Source organism: Pinus tabuliformis, chromosome J (assembly GCF_031772625.1).
Source record: "Pinus tabuliformis cultivar Carrire ecotype Pingquan chromosome J, CPIR1, whole genome shotgun sequence".
Lineage (NCBI taxonomy): Eukaryota > Viridiplantae > Streptophyta > Pinopsida > Pinales > Pinaceae > Pinus > Pinus tabuliformis.
In genome coordinates, this window is record NC_142295.1 from 268,848,795 (window position 1) to 268,865,902 (window position 17,108).

The following is a 17,108-nucleotide window of genomic DNA, read 5'->3' on the forward strand; positions in this document are numbered from 1 at the left end:
CTAAGGAAGTTTCCAAAATTTTCTAGGGCCCCTCCAATATGCCTATTCAACTTCCACACGTCTTGATAATTTACCGCTTAGGTAGCCTCTTGGATCCCCTTCTTGATTAAAGGTCAAACATGTTGGGACACCGTGAAGTGGAAAAGAGTTGTTGATCTCATTCCTCTACCACAAGTTTTGTTGCCTCTGTTTCAGAACTTCTTTTTCCATTGTTTGTACCTCAAACAATCTCCTCTCCCATTTGTTTCCTCTGGTACTCAAACTTTAGATCCTTCTTTGACATCAATGAAAGCACTGCAGTTGACATCAATGACAACATATGTGTAACATAATTCCTATTACATGCTACATTAAATGTAGAGGAAGAAGCATAATATGAGGTGACAAGTGGCAAGCAAGCCATTAGATGTCAATATTATTAAATCACAAGGTAGGCCTACATGATCATTCCAAATCCATGTAGTAATAAACCATTGGTGCATTCATCATGCATGTGGAGGCAAGATATCAACATTAGGTCACATACATATACTACATTCATATTAACCAATCATACAACAACCATATAAATCACCATTGTTAAAATCAAGTAACATGTGTTCCATATCAATGTTTAGTGTTTCAATCTATATGTGCAAGATATACCATTAACAACCAATGTTTTTTGTATGCAAAGATTCACCTTAAATCATATAACACCTATTCTAATGGAATTTGATAAGGTTGTAACAACATTTTGTGTGTGTGTGCATATATACGTACATACATACACATATACATATATAACGTTTTTTCAACCTTATCAAATTCCATTTGTATAGGCATTATATGATACAAGGTGAGTCTTCTGTCTACAAATAAAATCAATTTTTAATGGTATATATCTCTCTCTCACACATAGAAATCCTAGACTTGAATCTATAGGATTCATTTTTTTTTATAAGGACTTGATATCACCACCAAATAATTTCCATACCAATTATCACTTAGGTGAATTTCAAGAAATGCTTCACCAACAAGAAATATCCAATGATGAAAGCATACTAACGCATGTAGAAGCTCTATGGAACAATAAAATTCCATGATCATAATACTATGCAATCATAAGAGATGATACAAAAACACAAAAGAAATCTTCATCTTGAAGTTATCAATGCCATTGAACCAAGATATCTTCCTCTCACTATGCTCTCTAATGAAATATCTTAGATCCTTAATGTAGTCTAAGTGATGGAACCCTCTTTGTTTTTAATAAATAGTTAAGATGTTGTACAACGAGGGTTAAAAGTAAATGTTCAGTTAAGTTAGGTTTATACCATTTTTTTTTTCAAAATAGGTATGTGTTTCATAAATGGATTTACAAATATTTATGAATATCATTAATTATAAATGAAATCTATAAAATATATTTAGAAGGTTTCATATATAATGTACTTAAATGATATTTATAAATTTTATCCAAAATAATTTTTTAATTATAATGAGAATATTAATGAATGCAATTACAAAGTGAAAATTTGTCATTCTTAATTTGTTACATAATCCCAACATGATGCCATTAATTTTCCAATGACATTAAATGTGATCGCTAGATGATAATACACTTTTTAAAATTAATAATTAAATACAAAATAGAGTGTATTCAAATGATATTTATAAATTTTACCCAAAATAAATTTTTAATTATAAAGAGAATATTAATGAATGCAATTATGAAGTGAAAATTTGTCATTCTTAATTTATTACATAATCCCAATATGATGTCATTAATTTTCCGAAGACATTAAATGGGACCACTAGATAACATTACACTTTTTAACCTTAATAATTAAATACAAAATACAAAATAGAAAGACTTAACCTATGATATAATGTTTAGAAATATAGTCTTAACCCTATAAAAATATTAGGGACATAATTTTGTAACTAGACATAATATAGATGACTTTTGTTACATAAATCATGAATTGTATCAATAACAAATTAAGGCTTAGAATCCATCTATATAATTCTACACTATAATTTGTGGTTATAATATGCCATTGTAATTTATAAAAGTACTAAGGGATTAATGTCTTAAATTAAGGTTTAGAATCCATCTATATAATTCTACACTATAATTTGTGGTTATAATATGACATTGTAATTTATAAAAGTACTAAGGGATTAATTTCTTAGACTAAATGATTGTGATTGTTGTGTATAAGCAATTATTTGACCCCCTTAACATAGAAATACACATAAAAAAAAATGTTTGAGCTTTTCTTAAAAAGTATTTATAGGTTCTTAATCACAAAATGACCTTAAAGATAGATGTTTTTCATAAAGGAAAGATTCAAAGCACACTTTTATAAATTAGGAATGAATAAATAATTTTTGTAACACATATTGTAACTTTAGAAATAAATATAAATTTTAAACTAATCCTATAATTTTTAATATTCCATCATTTTTAATTTTAAAATCAATATATAAAACACCAAACTACACTACACTCTCTTAATATTGAATTTCTCACAATTACAATTACAATTACCATTAATATTAATATTAATGATTACTATTAATTTTAGCATATGCATAATGGATATCACAAATTAATGAATAAATTTAAACCCATAAAAGCATTTCCAAGTTGTTCATTAAATTTAAATACTTAAACTTATCTTCCAACTCCACAATAGCATGAGCATAACAATATAAATATAAAACCAACAGTCAAAATCATAATTCAATTGAAGATATAAACACATGCAAATTGCTTGAGATGTGCTTTACCTTTAAATTATTAAAGGTACTTAGGTTATGCATTACTTGAAAGGTTATTACGCCGTAAGGCATTCCCTCTGAGAAAGACATCCCTAAAATGTGACGTGTGCGATCTTGAGCCATTGATTCTGTGTGTTAGATGATTGGGGTGTTTTCTACTGTTCGTTTAGTCTGTTTTTTTCATAGAAAAATGGTTTTTTCCCATGGTAATGGGCCATGAAAGGCCAGGCCTGGCCTGCTGGCGATGAGACTCTTCTGCTGGCGATGAGACGATGAGACTCTTCACAGAGACTCTTCGTGTCTTTCTTCCCTGCATGCATAACCTTGTGTTGTTATATCAATATTTGTACTTTATAGAAATACTCTCGCTCCAAGAACTGCGTGGATTTATCAATCCGTGGGTGGCAGATGAAGTTGATGGTGTGCAGCCTCATTCATTGCCCATTCTTTCGCAGTTCATTCTTTTCTCAGAAAGCTTCTCCCTCCCAAATTGTTGCACCTTCACCCATTTTTAGCCCAACATATCATCTCATTTCAGGCCAAAAGTTTGCAGGTTTAATCCGAACTTGCAGCAGACCAGGAGGATGAAGAGGAGCACTAGGAGGACGAAGAGAAGCATTGAGGTCCATGGCATCTGATTCATCTGCAACCTCCAAGCCTTTGGGAGTTCTCTTTGTTTGCCTTGGTGAGTACCGTCCATCCAATGATTCAACGAGTTCGTTCGGTATCGGTCATTGTTCGCGATGATGCTTCCATGCAGTATTCATCTGCAATATAAAAACGTTGTGCATACCCTGACATAAATATTTGCCGTATTGATTGTTTTTTGCTCTGCTATTTTCAGTGGATTTTGTTCTGCGATTCTCAAAATTTGTCAGCATGTCGATGGGAATGCCACATCAAATTGGCTCCTCGTGTGGAAGTATTTTAACAGCCGAAAAACTTTCATATTCGAAGACCTGTTCTGATTGTTGTTTAGATGAGGCGGGAAGAATTGTATCAGCTCAATGGAGTCCTGCTTCAGGTCTGAAATGTACAACCCGGAGACCTAAAGTAGATTTTGTTATACATCGACTGCAAGTTTCTTCTTCTTCTGTAAGCTCATGTAGTTCTTCACCCTCTGCCAATGATGGATGGAGAAGGCCTGGTCATAGTCCAAGAGGACAAAATGGCCATATTCGGTCTGACTTATCGGTGGCCTGCAAGTCCTTTGAGTCCCAAACTCTGGCTCCTGCCACCGATTGGGAAGCTGGACTTGGTGCCCAATTTGAGCAGAGTTACGAAGAAAAAGTGCATGTATTACCTGTGGGTGCTGTGAAAAGGCATAGAGCTGGGGGAGTCCCTATATTTGTTATGCTCCCTCTGGATAGCATAAACCATAACAATAGCGTCCATAGACAGATGGCTATGAATCTCAGTCTTCAGGCGTTGAAGAGTGCTGGTGTTGAGGGAGTTATGATGGATGTTTGGTGGGGTCTTGTTGAACGAGAGGCTCCAGGGCAGTATAACTGGTCTGGATACAGAGAGCTGTTGGAAATGGTGAAGAGCCATGGATTGAAAGTCCAGGCTGTAATGTCATTTCACCAGTGTGGAGGAAATGTTGGGGATTCTGCCAAGTATGAACGCTAAATTTTTCGTATAAAACTCAATTATTTCTTCTATGAAAGTCCAATTTATTAAAGTGAAAATTATGTTGTTTTAGGCCTCAGAATGGTTCAGGAATTGAGTGTTTATGTGCTTTGTAATTGTGCAGTATTCCATTGCCTAAGTGGGTTGTTGAAGAAATAGACCGAGATAATGATCTGGTCTACACAGACCAATGGGGCAGGCGAAACTATGAGTATATTTCGTTGGGATGTGATAATCTCCCAATTTTGAAGGGAAGAACGCCTGTCCAATGCTACGCTGATTACATGACGAGTTTCAAGGAGAGTTTTAAGGATCTTTTGGGGGAAACCATTGTGGTAAGTTTTAACTAGTTTTACCGTGTTGCTACTAGCTAGTTGTTTGGTCACAGGGTACATCTAAGATTTTCCCTCCCATTTTTAAAATATAAATGCATCTAGCTATCATGATAAAAGAGAGCATAGCTCCAATCTCTTGAGATTCTGTAATTTGATATTAATTTTGAGTTGTAACCTGTCTTGTTATTTTCTCAATTATTTTTTCTCTCAGTAACTTTTGGAAATTTGTGTCTTATTTGAAAATGCATTTACAGTGTTAAAAGGCTCAAGCTTAATTCTGCTCGATGTTCCTCCGCTTATTAGTTTCTCGTGGATCGAACTTAATTCTGTGCTTGTTTGCCTTCCACAATCTCTCTGTTTTTCTTAGTTGCTCAAGCCTCAAAATTAACTCGATGCTCCTTAGTTTTCCATGAACCCACTTGTGTTTTGGATATCTGTATCAGACTTGGTCAAGAACTCAAATATCTCTATCTTTGACCAAAATGAAAGATCCCTACGTCTGACAAGTCCCAGATAGGATATCTATTCTGCCAAATTTGCCTAGGATTTACACCTAGCTTTGAAAGAATATTGTTCATGGTGGGGAAAGCTTGTTTCTGAGAGATTTAAATCTTGTTCATGGGAGATTCAAACCTAGGTTCTCCAAACAAAGATCACCATACTATCTCAAATCAAAAGATCCTGCGATTGAGAAGCAGTGGGTTAAGTATCTACCAATTCACCCAAGATTTGTACTTGGCCCCGATCTTTGAACAAGTAAAATGGGCCATGAGTTGGAAAACTTGTTTATTGGAAATTCAAGACATTGTTAGGTTTGAAAGACCCCTGCTTTATCATCTAGTCAAAATCCTGTCAACCATATTTTCTCTATTTTTCCTGATCCAAATTCTCTAGGCCTCAATTATTGGGTATATGCTTGGTCTAATCATGCTCACTCTTTGAATAGGAGTCTTAGATAGCTCTAATATGCTCCATGTTGCAACTTGCACCTCATTTTTACCACGGAGTTATGGTATTGATTTGTTTGTCGCCAGCCTCTTGTTGTACCTTTGGCCTCATTTTCACAACAGATGTTTGCCCCAACCTCATTTTTTAATTTTTACCAGAGTTTGTTTACTCTTTACCCCAACCCTCTTTTTAACAGAGGTTGGATATATATAAGAGAGGTTGGATATAGATTGTCTCTGGTACATAGCTTACACATTGCTATTGCGCATCCTGGCGCGGAGATTGGATGACCCAAATATTTCTATGTAGCCCCATCTTTTATGATCAGAGCTTCTTTTTTCATGTGGCTATAAATGATGGCTTATGAGCAATTACCATAACCAAACTTGTCTTTATGAATTTTCTACGAGACATATCTTTGGGCTGAAAATACTATAAGCTGTTTTGGTCCCAACTTTTATGATCAGGGCTTCTTTTCTATGTATCAATACAGGCTTTAGTTATATGTCTTAGAAAATACTATAACCTGTTTTGGTCCCAACTTTTATGATCAGGGCTTCTTTTCTATGTATCCATACAGGTTTTAGCTATATGTCTTAGAAGTAATTTTCTTGATGTATGATATATCCTGTTCTAAAGATACGATGATGCATCTATCCAGCTTGGACAAAGTAATCTGGTTTGTTTTGTATTTGTGTTGTAGGTTAAAAGCCTTGAGCATTGGTATTAAAACTGTCTGTTCCATATGCTTCCTCTTATGAAGCATCTCAATATGTTCTTTCCCTATTTGCATTTACCAGAATGCAATACACTTACGTTGAAAATGTTTTAACTAGTGCCCAACTTGTTCGATGAGCCTCGACCACATGTATGTGTTTTGAATGCTACAAGTCTGAGTTACGAGTTTAGTCTTTTTATGTCCAAATTCCCTAATCTGTATTAAGCAAGCTTGTTATCACCATGCCTTGTTTTTCTTGAAATATTATTGACCCTAATGCCTACCATTTCTAACTGAGTCTTAGTAATGACCACCATTAAAAGAATAAGTTGTAAATGTAATTATACTGTAATTTAGGAAGTTATGTAACAATGTCTTCCTATTAAAATGATGTTGCCTGAGAGGCTTGTTGTATTGTTAGAGAGTGATTGATGACCCTGAATAATAAGAATTCCAATCCCTTGACCCATGGAGGTTTCCTTGACACACTGTCAAGGTTTTACCACGTAAAAAATTCTGTGTCTACTTGTGTTGATTTAGTATCTGTTTCTTGTGTACATTTTCTTTCTTGTTTATGAAATCTATGGGCTCTAAATACCAACACTGACTGTTGTTTTAAGTAATGTGCTTTTGGTTGGATGTTAAAGCAAGCCTAGAATTTGAACGTAGAATTTAAAATTTGTCTATCATGCGTGTAATTTGTCCATCATAATACAGGAAATTCAAGTGGGAATGGGTCCTGTAGGAGAGCTGCGGTATCCATCTTATCCTGAGAGTCATGGTACATGGAGATTCCCGGGGATTGGAGCATTTCAGTGCTATGATAAGGTATAAACATTTATCTTTTAAATTTTCCTCTGGTTAACAGAACTGCATCCTACCCTTTTTATACAAACACACATAATATTATAGCTGGTATTTGGGTTTAGTTTTTTCAGGCCATTCAGGTCAAATCCCATTTAGTAACTAGTTTGGGCATTCCTGTATTGCAGTTTATGATCTCTAATCTTAGAGCCACAGCTGAAGCTGCTGGCAAGAAGGAATGGGGTAATAGAGGTCCAAGTGATGCAGGTCACTACAACAACTGGCCTGAGGACACCCCATTTTTTCGCAGAGATGGTGGCTGGAACTGTCCTTATGGTGAGATTTTTCTGAAGTGGTATTCTGGTATGCTTCTTGATCATGGAGAGAGAATCCTAAGTGCAGCTGAAGCCATATATCAAATGGACAATTACTGTGCCAATGGCTTGCAACCTTGGAGCTCTGAAAAGATTCCTACAGCAGTGGTATGAGAACTCAACTTTGCTCAATTATAGTGAAGTTTTAGTGTGATAGCATCTGAGATTTGTTTTGAGGTTGGTTCTCTCTTTAACTGATTTTTTTATTTTGTGTGTTGTTGGCATTACAGATGTGCCTAATACTGCACTGATATTGAGAAAACACACCCTTCCAATGAAGCTATTTTCTTGCATGTTATTCAATGAATTAGAAATCTTCAATCATCAGGATCAGTTGCCATTTGCATATGTAAGAGACATGATGACACCCAAAGTGAGGATTCACATGTTCGAATCAGCCATTTTTAATACAATAACAAATGAATATTGACACTCTTACAAAGTCAATCGAAGAATTTTCAAAGAGCCTCCTTTGGACTTGCAAATTTCTTTGGGTTATGAATCCACTGCCTGCAAATCGTATCTGGACAGAATGTGGGCTGCATATTCCGTTTGATTGTATTAATTCATTTCAAATTTGATTGGATACTAGGATTATAGCTTGCAAAAACTATCAATTTTTTAAAATGTGAAGGGTCATGAAAGAGCATAATATGGGAGGATCCATAACTGCAAATTTAACCAATACATGATGTTGATGGATGCCATGGGTGTTAATTTTGTGCTATATTGGATTAGATGACTGATTTACTTCTCAATAATTGAAGTCATTTTTACTGCCTCTGCCAACATGAGATGATAAAGATTGTGCACCTATATCTAATATGTGTATTGCATTTAATGGAGTTGATAGGATTGAATTGTTCTCCATTGTAAATTCCAGTGGTGATTCTGGTTATACAGGGAATGAAGGAAAATAGAATGAAACGTGCTCTTCTGGACAACTGGTATCCAAACTCGGTGTATGCCATGAAAACATTTTTAACTCAAACGGAAACAAAGAATTTTTCCAGGTGGCTCTTCATTGTCAACACAATCCTGAACTGAAATTTGGTACAAGTTGTATAGGCTTGCATGTGCGCCATCGTGACAGAGTTTTTATTGAAGGAGGTGCAATGTGGGGACAGATGTTGGTTTGAGACGGTACAAATATATGAGTCTCTTTTGTGTTGAACTACATGGATGGTGGAACCCTTGCATAGGTTCTTAAAACCCATAAGAAAATCCCAGAACACTATTTGGCTGAGGTTGCCAGGCAGGTGCTCAAGGGCTTGCATTACCTGCACCAGAAAAAAATTGTTCACCATGATATAAAGCCCTCCAATTTACTGATCAATAAGAGAAGTCAAGATTCTCGATTTCGGTGTCAGAACTGTGTTGGCTCACACTTTGCCCTAGTGCAATTCCTTTGTGGGCACTTGTGCTTATATGAGTCCTGAAAGGTTCAATCATGATGGGTATTAATTTACAATTTCTATTGTCTTCTGCAATGCAGTTGCTCGAATACCCTTCAGATTATGAAGCAGAGAAGTATTTTCTTAGGAAAGCTACAGCCATGGAAAATCAATCTTGCCACTTATATTCTGAGTTTTCAGGTAATTACAGATCCTCATATTTAACAATTTGAGAGATCTATCAAGAAACATTACCTTATGGCATGCATGTCTGTTAAAGCAATCAGGCTAAAACTATGTTTCATTGTTGTTGGCAGTCTCGGCTATTGTTCATCAGATTCAGAAAGAAGAGTTATTTGGTAAATCTCGGCTACAGTACATGAAAGGACCTGAAAACCCCTATTCAGCAGCAGGTCCAGTGACCTTTGGTGGAACTCTAGATGTGAAGGAAAGAAAAAGGTATTTCAATTATTCTGAAGGGACTGATTTGCCTTGTGGTTTTGCCAATTACCGTACCCGAGGGTTCCTTGTGTCTGAAGAAGACAGGAAGGTCATGGAACAGTGCAAGGGGGGTGTGGTAATTTCAACTATATTTGGAGCCTAAGAAAGATTAAAAAACCCAAGTATGTTAGAAAAATTACAACAAAACATTTGTTTCTTCGTGTTTATGGACAATGCAACTCTCACACTTCTTTCTAGATACCAGATCAAGCCCAATGAGTCTCATAGAATTGGAATTTGGCACATTGTTTTGATCAGGGAGTTACCATACAAGGAATCTGTAATGAATGGCCTCATTCCCAAGTATCTTTCCCACAGGCTTTTCCCAAACTGTGTTTAAAACATTTGGATGGATGCCAAGCTACAACTTGTTCTTGATCCTTTGTTAATTTTGGAAAATCTCCTTGTAACTCACAATGTTGATATTGTTGTCTCAAAGCATCCTTACAATACTCATAACATGGAGGAAGTCGTTTTTACAGTCATATGGAGAAAGTGGAGCAAAGAAGCTGTGAGGTATCAAATGGATAGTTACTGTGCCGATGACTTGCAACCTTGGAGCTCTGAAAATCTTCCCTCATGCAGTGGTATGAGAACTCAGCTTTGCTCAATTATGGTGAAGTTTTAGTGTGATAGCATCTGAGATTTTTTTTGAGGTTGGTTCTCTCTGTAACTAATTTTTTGATTTTGTGTGTTGTTGTTGGCATTACAGATGTGGCTGACACTGCACTGATATTGAGAAAGCACACCCTTCCAATGAAGCTATTGTTATTCAATGAATTAGAAATCTTTTATCCTCGGGATCAGTTGCCATTTGCATATGTAAGAGACATGATGACCCCAAAGTGAGGATTCACATGTTCGAATCAGCCATTTTTAATACAATAACAAATGAATATCAACACTCTTACAAAGTCAATCGAAGCATTTTCAAAGAGCCTCCTTTGGACCTACAAATTTCTTTGGTTTATGAATCCAGAGCCTGCAAATCGTATTTGGACAGAATGTGGGCTACATATTCTGTTTGATTGTATTAATTCATTTCAAATTTGATTGGCTGCTAATATTACAACTTCCAGAAGCTATCAATTTTTTAAACTGTGAAGGGTCATGAAATAGCAAGAAATAGCAAAATATGGGAGGATCCATACCTGCAAATTTAACCAATCCATGATGTTGATGGATGGCATGAGTGTTAATTTTGTGCTAGATTGGATTAGATGACTGATTTACTTCTCAATAATTGAAATCATTTTTACTGCTTCTGCCAACATGAGATGATAGAGACTATGCACCTATATCTAATATGTGTATTGCATTTAATGGCATTGATAGAGACTAAATTTTTTTTCCATGTGAATTCCAATGGTGATTCTGGTTATACCGGAAATGAAGGAAAATACAATGAAACGTGCTCTTCTGGATAGCTGGTATCCAAACTGGTGTACGCCATGAAAACAGTTTAACAAGATCAAAGAATTGTTCTAGGTTGCTCTTTGTTGTCAACGCAATCTTAAACTGAAATTTGGTACAAGTTGTATAGGCTTGCATGTCCACCATCGTGACAGAGCTTTTATTAAAGGAGGTGCGACGTGGGGACAAATGTCCCTAGATGTTGATTGTTACATTTCTGCATCTTTTTTAGATTTGCCTATCCCTATGTCACCATTGCTCTTCAATTAATGCACATTTATGCAGCTTATTTAGATTTGCATATTCCTATGTCACTATTGCTCCTCAATTTATGCACATTTCTGCATCTTATTTAGATTTTCCTATTCCTATGTCGCCATTGCTCCTCAATTTATGCCTTACGGCGTTTCCTTTGCAACATTTGGTGCAAATGCTAGTTATATTTATTTTTTATTCATTTGCATATATATTGTTTTAAAGATTCTTATGCTTTAAGAGTGTAGCAAGCCCTTCACACCAGTTGTGTTCTCTTACTTCTTTAAAGTGTACCTTGTTTATTTCTTCGAGGGTCTTTGACTCTTTGTTACGGATTATGTGATGCATAAGATTCGATTGTTAATTGTTTTTTATGGATATAAAAATTATTATTAAAATTTGTTTATAAATAATAATAATTAATAAGTGTAGTTTAATTAATAAAGATTTTTTTGAAATTTATTTATATAAATTTGTGTGAGATTACAATTTCTAGTTATTTAAAATGAGTTTTTGATATATAAATGGATTTAGCATTCGGAAAAATTCTTATGAACTTAAATGGTGGACTGAAATTATTTGATAAACTTTTTGTTAAATTTAACCGGGATTTTTATGGATAGTAAATCTATTTATTCATTCAAAAACACATTTTAAATAAAAAGAAATTACACCCTAATGGAAAATTGTATCTAAACCTAATCTGTTTATAAATTATTTCAAGTATCTAATTCCATACACTAAACATTTGAAATGAAAAACATTTTACATATGTATCCTATAAACACTATAAACTAGTGCAACCATATAAATTAAGTAGCTAATAAATATTAATAAGCATCAATTCATAATAAACATCAAAACACTTACTTCATAATACATATGGCTTCTTAAAATTAAAAAAATAATAAAATTAACTAAAATATAACATTATTTTAAAAAATTATTATTACTAATTATTAATTAAAAAATTAGTATATAAGTTAATTATATATACATTTGACAAAATATAGAACAATATTCTTATTTATGGAGATTTATCCCCACTTTATCACCCAGATTCTTAAGTTATAAATAGTTTTTATTGGAGAAAATGCTATAATTTATCAGTATGGCATATAAAAAAACCATATTACATTTGATATCACTTTTTCATAAGACAATTTTTTTAATTAATTTATGTAATTAAAAAAGTAAAAAAAACATAACTACTTTGAAGATAAACTTCAATTTATATGTACATTAATACAAATATTATTCTAAAATATTTCATAGATATTAAATTCTGAAAATAATTACAATTAATTGAATTAAATACTGAAAACTCTACCTTAAAAACAAATTTCAACTTATTCATATACTAATACAAATATTATTCTAAAATATTTCATGGATATTAAATTCCAGAAATAATCTGTAAAAACTCTATTTCAAAATATATATACATATCCATATAACTCAATGCATCAGATATTTAATATTAAAGCTGTAATGATCACTGAACACATGAAAATGTCTCACAACTAACCTAGTTAAGTCTCAATGACCGTAGGAGCACCAGGCTGAGCAGCAACCTTGGAGTCCTTGTATCCACCGAAAACATAGGAAACAAACCCCCAGATTCCCAGAAGCATGGCTAATACCTTTATCGCGTCCAGCTTATCGTGGAAGACGAAGACAGCCAAGATGGGAACAACAGGCAGAGACAAAGCGCCAATGGCATTAGAAAACAACGAAGAAATCAAGAAAATCAATCCAAATGTCCCCACGGAATATATTTGATAAGCTATAGCACACCATAGTAGAGTCATGATATATCCCATTTCCCCTGACCTAAAATCATGGGACTCTGATACCAGGTCTCTGAATTCTCCGCTGGCTAACAGTCCCAACGCACAAATGAAGGCACCAACAATGTAAACCAGCGCCTGCGAGATCATAACTACAGCGAAATTCTGTGCAACCTTTTGGAAAACAAGTTGCATCAGTGCGAGGAGGAGTCCATAAATGGCGCAGGCCAAGATGGTGTAAACAAAGCCCAGAATGAAGTGGGTTCTGTTTACTCCCTCCGGTCTCTCGCTGCTCGAGTGGGTACCTAGCAGAATGGCACTAAAGGTAAGAAGCACGATTGAATTCAGAATATATGGAGTTATCCTCTGCTTAACCACAATGAAAGAGAACAGGGCATTGAAAGCTAACTGTGTGGCGCAGAGAAGAGAGTACGTTGATACTGGCAGATATGAAATCCCAAAGGAGTAAAGCAGAGAATTCCCACCTGCCATCACACCCAAAGCTCCACAGGCAAGAAGATATCTAGTGGTAACAAATGCAAGCATGGCTGATTTTCTTTGTGGGTTCAGCAATGGTGGTAGCAGAAGCAATGGCGATCCTACGCAGAGCAACAGCGATCTGAGCCATCGGCTGTGGCCACCCTGCTCAAAATAAAAGCGACTCAAAAGCAGCCCACCAGACTGTCCCACCACAACAGCGATAACGCTCATGCTAACGAGCAACCAGTGCATTCTCCCTTTTCTAACGCCACTGTAATTTTCACTGGACTCTGCCCCTGCAATTGCTTCTCCATGGGACTCCATATTCACAACGAACTGGACTGAACTCTCTGCTACGAAACAATCTCCTCTCCCACGTTAGCTTGAATTATAATATTCCAAGGGACTCCATATTCCAAGGAACAGTACAGAACTCACTGGTTCTAACTGCACAGGTCCAACTTTGGAACGCATGCGTCCTTCGCAGGGCCAATGGAAAGCATCAGCTCCTTAATGGAGGGCGAGTTGTTTTGTGCGTGTACTCCTATTTTGAGGTCGACCTGATTGTAGTCGAATAACAGAAGACCTAAGTTTCTCAAATTATTATGAAATGACACGTGTAAAATAAAATTAACTTATTTATAAAAGAATATAATGCATTTATTATCGCAGTTGTCTATAACGCGACTTTTTGAAAGCTTTCTGGCGGGTTTTTCCGGTCCGGCAGGAATTTATTGGAATCGCAAGTTTGATAGCTAGTTTCTGCACAATAAAAGCGTCCCAGGGTTTTCCAGGGTGCTGAATCCAAATATGCAGTTAAAAAACCATTTTAACTGCAACAAATCAAGATTTAGCCTCAATTTCTTCTGCCGGATTCCGTCACCAGAATCTCCAAAAAGTCGCATTATAGACAAATCCTTTATTATCTTTGGTCCATGTTTTAAGTTGGAATCAACCAATTGAAGAGAGGTGTCGGGTACATTTTGTAAGTTTGGAAGCGCGCTATGACAGTTAGTGACAAGGTTACTTGATTGGTTAACTGGATAATTATTTTGTGTTAAATATAATAATAATAATTTATTTTTAAAGTGTTGTGTATATGATTTTGTTTGTTGTATAAGGTATTTGATTTTTGTTTGTTTTTAAGTTGTTTGTGATTTTTAGTATGTTGTTTTTTTTAGTAAGAGGGACAATCATCTATGTGAGGTTTGATCTTAGGTTATTTTATTGATAAGATCTATTCTCAACCAATTGTGATAGTGAAATTTGACATAAATATCTGATTTTTTATAATAAATAATTTGACTATTATGCATATATTTTTTAAACTTACAACTTTTTATGAAATAATATGTATTCTTTTATTTATATATATATTGAAATTTAATATAAATATTTGATTTTTTATAATAAATGATTTGACTATTAAAATTTATAAAAAATTATATATTTTTTAAATTTACATTTTTTTATGAAACAATATATATTCTTAATTATTATAATAATAAATTTAATATTAATTTAAAAATTATAATAATTTATTTAATATATATATATATATATATATATATATATATATATATAATTACTAACTTTACATGAATTTGAAAACTATGATAATGAGTTTGATAATGATTTTTTATTAATTTAAGATTTAATGATAAATTTTCATATACTTTTTTGCAATGGTCTCATTATGATTTGATTGAACATTTCTAAGTGCCTTCTAATTTTTCAAACAAACTCTTTAATGATTTTGAATTTTAGATTTTATTTCATTCCATAATATGTTTTCCACTTTACTTTATTTCATTCCATGATATGTTTTCCACTTACTTTTGTGTTTTATTTTTTTAACATGGTATTGGTGAATAATTTTGAAGTCTTATCATTGGATTGTGATCTTAGGCTAAGCTAAGTTTGTTTGATATTCATTTCATATTAATTTAAAATTTGATTATAAATTTTTCATATTTTTAATAATGTTTATAATTTTTTTATAAATATGTATTATATGAGAGACTAAATTTCAAATTCAAATAACTCAATTGAGGGTTTTTTTAACTTTAGATCGAGCCTCTATAAAAAAAAAGTTAAATGATTTAAAAATAAGCTTTTACCACATTTAAAAATTCCAAATTTTAGTAGAATTTTTGTTATCATGTCATGTAGAAATTTTATTAATTTTAATAATAATATTAAAAATATTATTATTAAATTAAACATGAAATGATATTAATATAAAAAAAATATTAATATATTTTAATGTTAATATTAAATTTATTAATTTTGGATTAATATAACATTATTAACTTTAATATAATATAAATTTTTTATATTATAATATATACTAGCACAACCACATTAACCACATTAATAAATGTGGTTGATATACTCATATGGGTCAACAAAGAGTCAATAACACAAAAATAGTCATACAAGCTTGCTAAATATGTTAATTTTATTTAACCTAATTTTTTATAAATCTAACATAATAAGATATATAATATTTTTAAAATCAAGTAATCATAACCTAAAGCTACCTTTAAAGAAATAAAACCTAGACAATTTCAATTGGAAGACATGAACATTTTAGATAATATTTCCATGGAAAATTATCATTTTCCCTCGAGGTGAATATCCAACACACATTTGAAATCTTGACTTTTAAATATGTATTATATAAAATAAAAGAATCTTAATTGTCAAAGTATTTTAAATTTTTTGATATATAGAAAAAAGAGAGCGGGAGAGAAGGGTAAGAGAGAGAGAGGGTGATAGAAAGATGGAGAGAGGGAGAAGAGGAGAGAGTCTCCAGGAAAGAGAGGGAGCTTGAGAGATGGAGTTAGAGGAAAGGATATGGAAGGAATAAGTTCAAGACATATAGAGAAAGAAAGGTGGAGAGAGAGAGAGGGAGTGGCAATGGAGAGATAGAGAGTGTGTATGTTTGGGGTGAGATAGAAAGACAAAGAAGGAGATATGGAGAGAAGGGGGAGAGAGAATGCGAGAGGGAGGGTGATAGTCAATAGAGTTGTAGGACAAAGCTTGATAGAGAAAGAGATATAGAGAGAGAGAGTGAGTGAGTGATGAGGGGGAGAGACATAGGGAGGTGGGAGAGAGAGGAATTGAGAGGGAGGGAGAGAGAGAGATGGAGTTGGAGGGAGAGAGAGAGGGAGGTAAGAATAAATACATATAGAGAGAGAAAGGTGGAGAGAGAGGGAGAGAGGAGAGTAGGAGGGAAGAGAGATAGAAGGGGAGATAGAGGAAGAGAAGGGGAAGGGAGAGGGAGAGGGAGGGGTAAATAGATAGACATGGAGAAACAATGTGTATGTTTGCAGGGTGATATAGAGAGATGAATAAGGAGAGATAGAGGGAGATAAAGATATAGATGGAAGGGGGAGAGAGGGAAGAAGAGAGAGATAGAGGGGGGGAAGGAGAGATAGATGTATATGAAGAGAGAGATCATCTATGTCTGGGGGGTGAGATAAAGAGACAAAGAAAGAAAAATGGAGGGAGATATCAATATAGATGGAGGGAGGAGAGAAAGGGAAGAAAATTTATTGCACTAGACGCAGTGATTTCAGTGTGAAAATGTTGATTTCTAATCCTATTTGATTTCTTGCATTAGATGCATTGATTTCTGTGTAGATGTTGATTTCTAATTCTAATTTATTGCTTGCATTAGATGCATTAATTTC

General features: G+C 34.0%; 1 protein-coding gene and 1 pseudogene across 1 annotated transcript; one reads left to right on the forward strand and one right to left on the reverse strand.

Moving 5' to 3' along the window:
• Positions 1–3,396: 3,396 nt before the first annotated feature.
• Positions 3,397–9,575, forward strand: LOC149226802 (uncharacterized). Its single transcript, XM_089380302.1, has 9 exons — positions 3,397–3,493; positions 3,614–4,385; positions 4,523–4,733; positions 7,117–7,227; positions 7,392–7,685; positions 8,481–8,537; positions 8,780–8,836; positions 9,073–9,172; positions 9,289–9,575. Exons 1-9 carry the CDS (start codon positions 3,397–3,399, stop codon positions 9,573–9,575), a joined length of 1,986 nt encoding a protein of 661 aa, XP_089236428.1.
• Positions 9,576–12,672: 3,097 nt separating this feature from the next.
• Positions 12,673–13,734, reverse strand: LOC149226803 (putative purine permease 11 pseudogene; annotated as a pseudogene).
• Between the last annotated feature and the right edge of the window lie 3,374 nt (positions 13,735–17,108).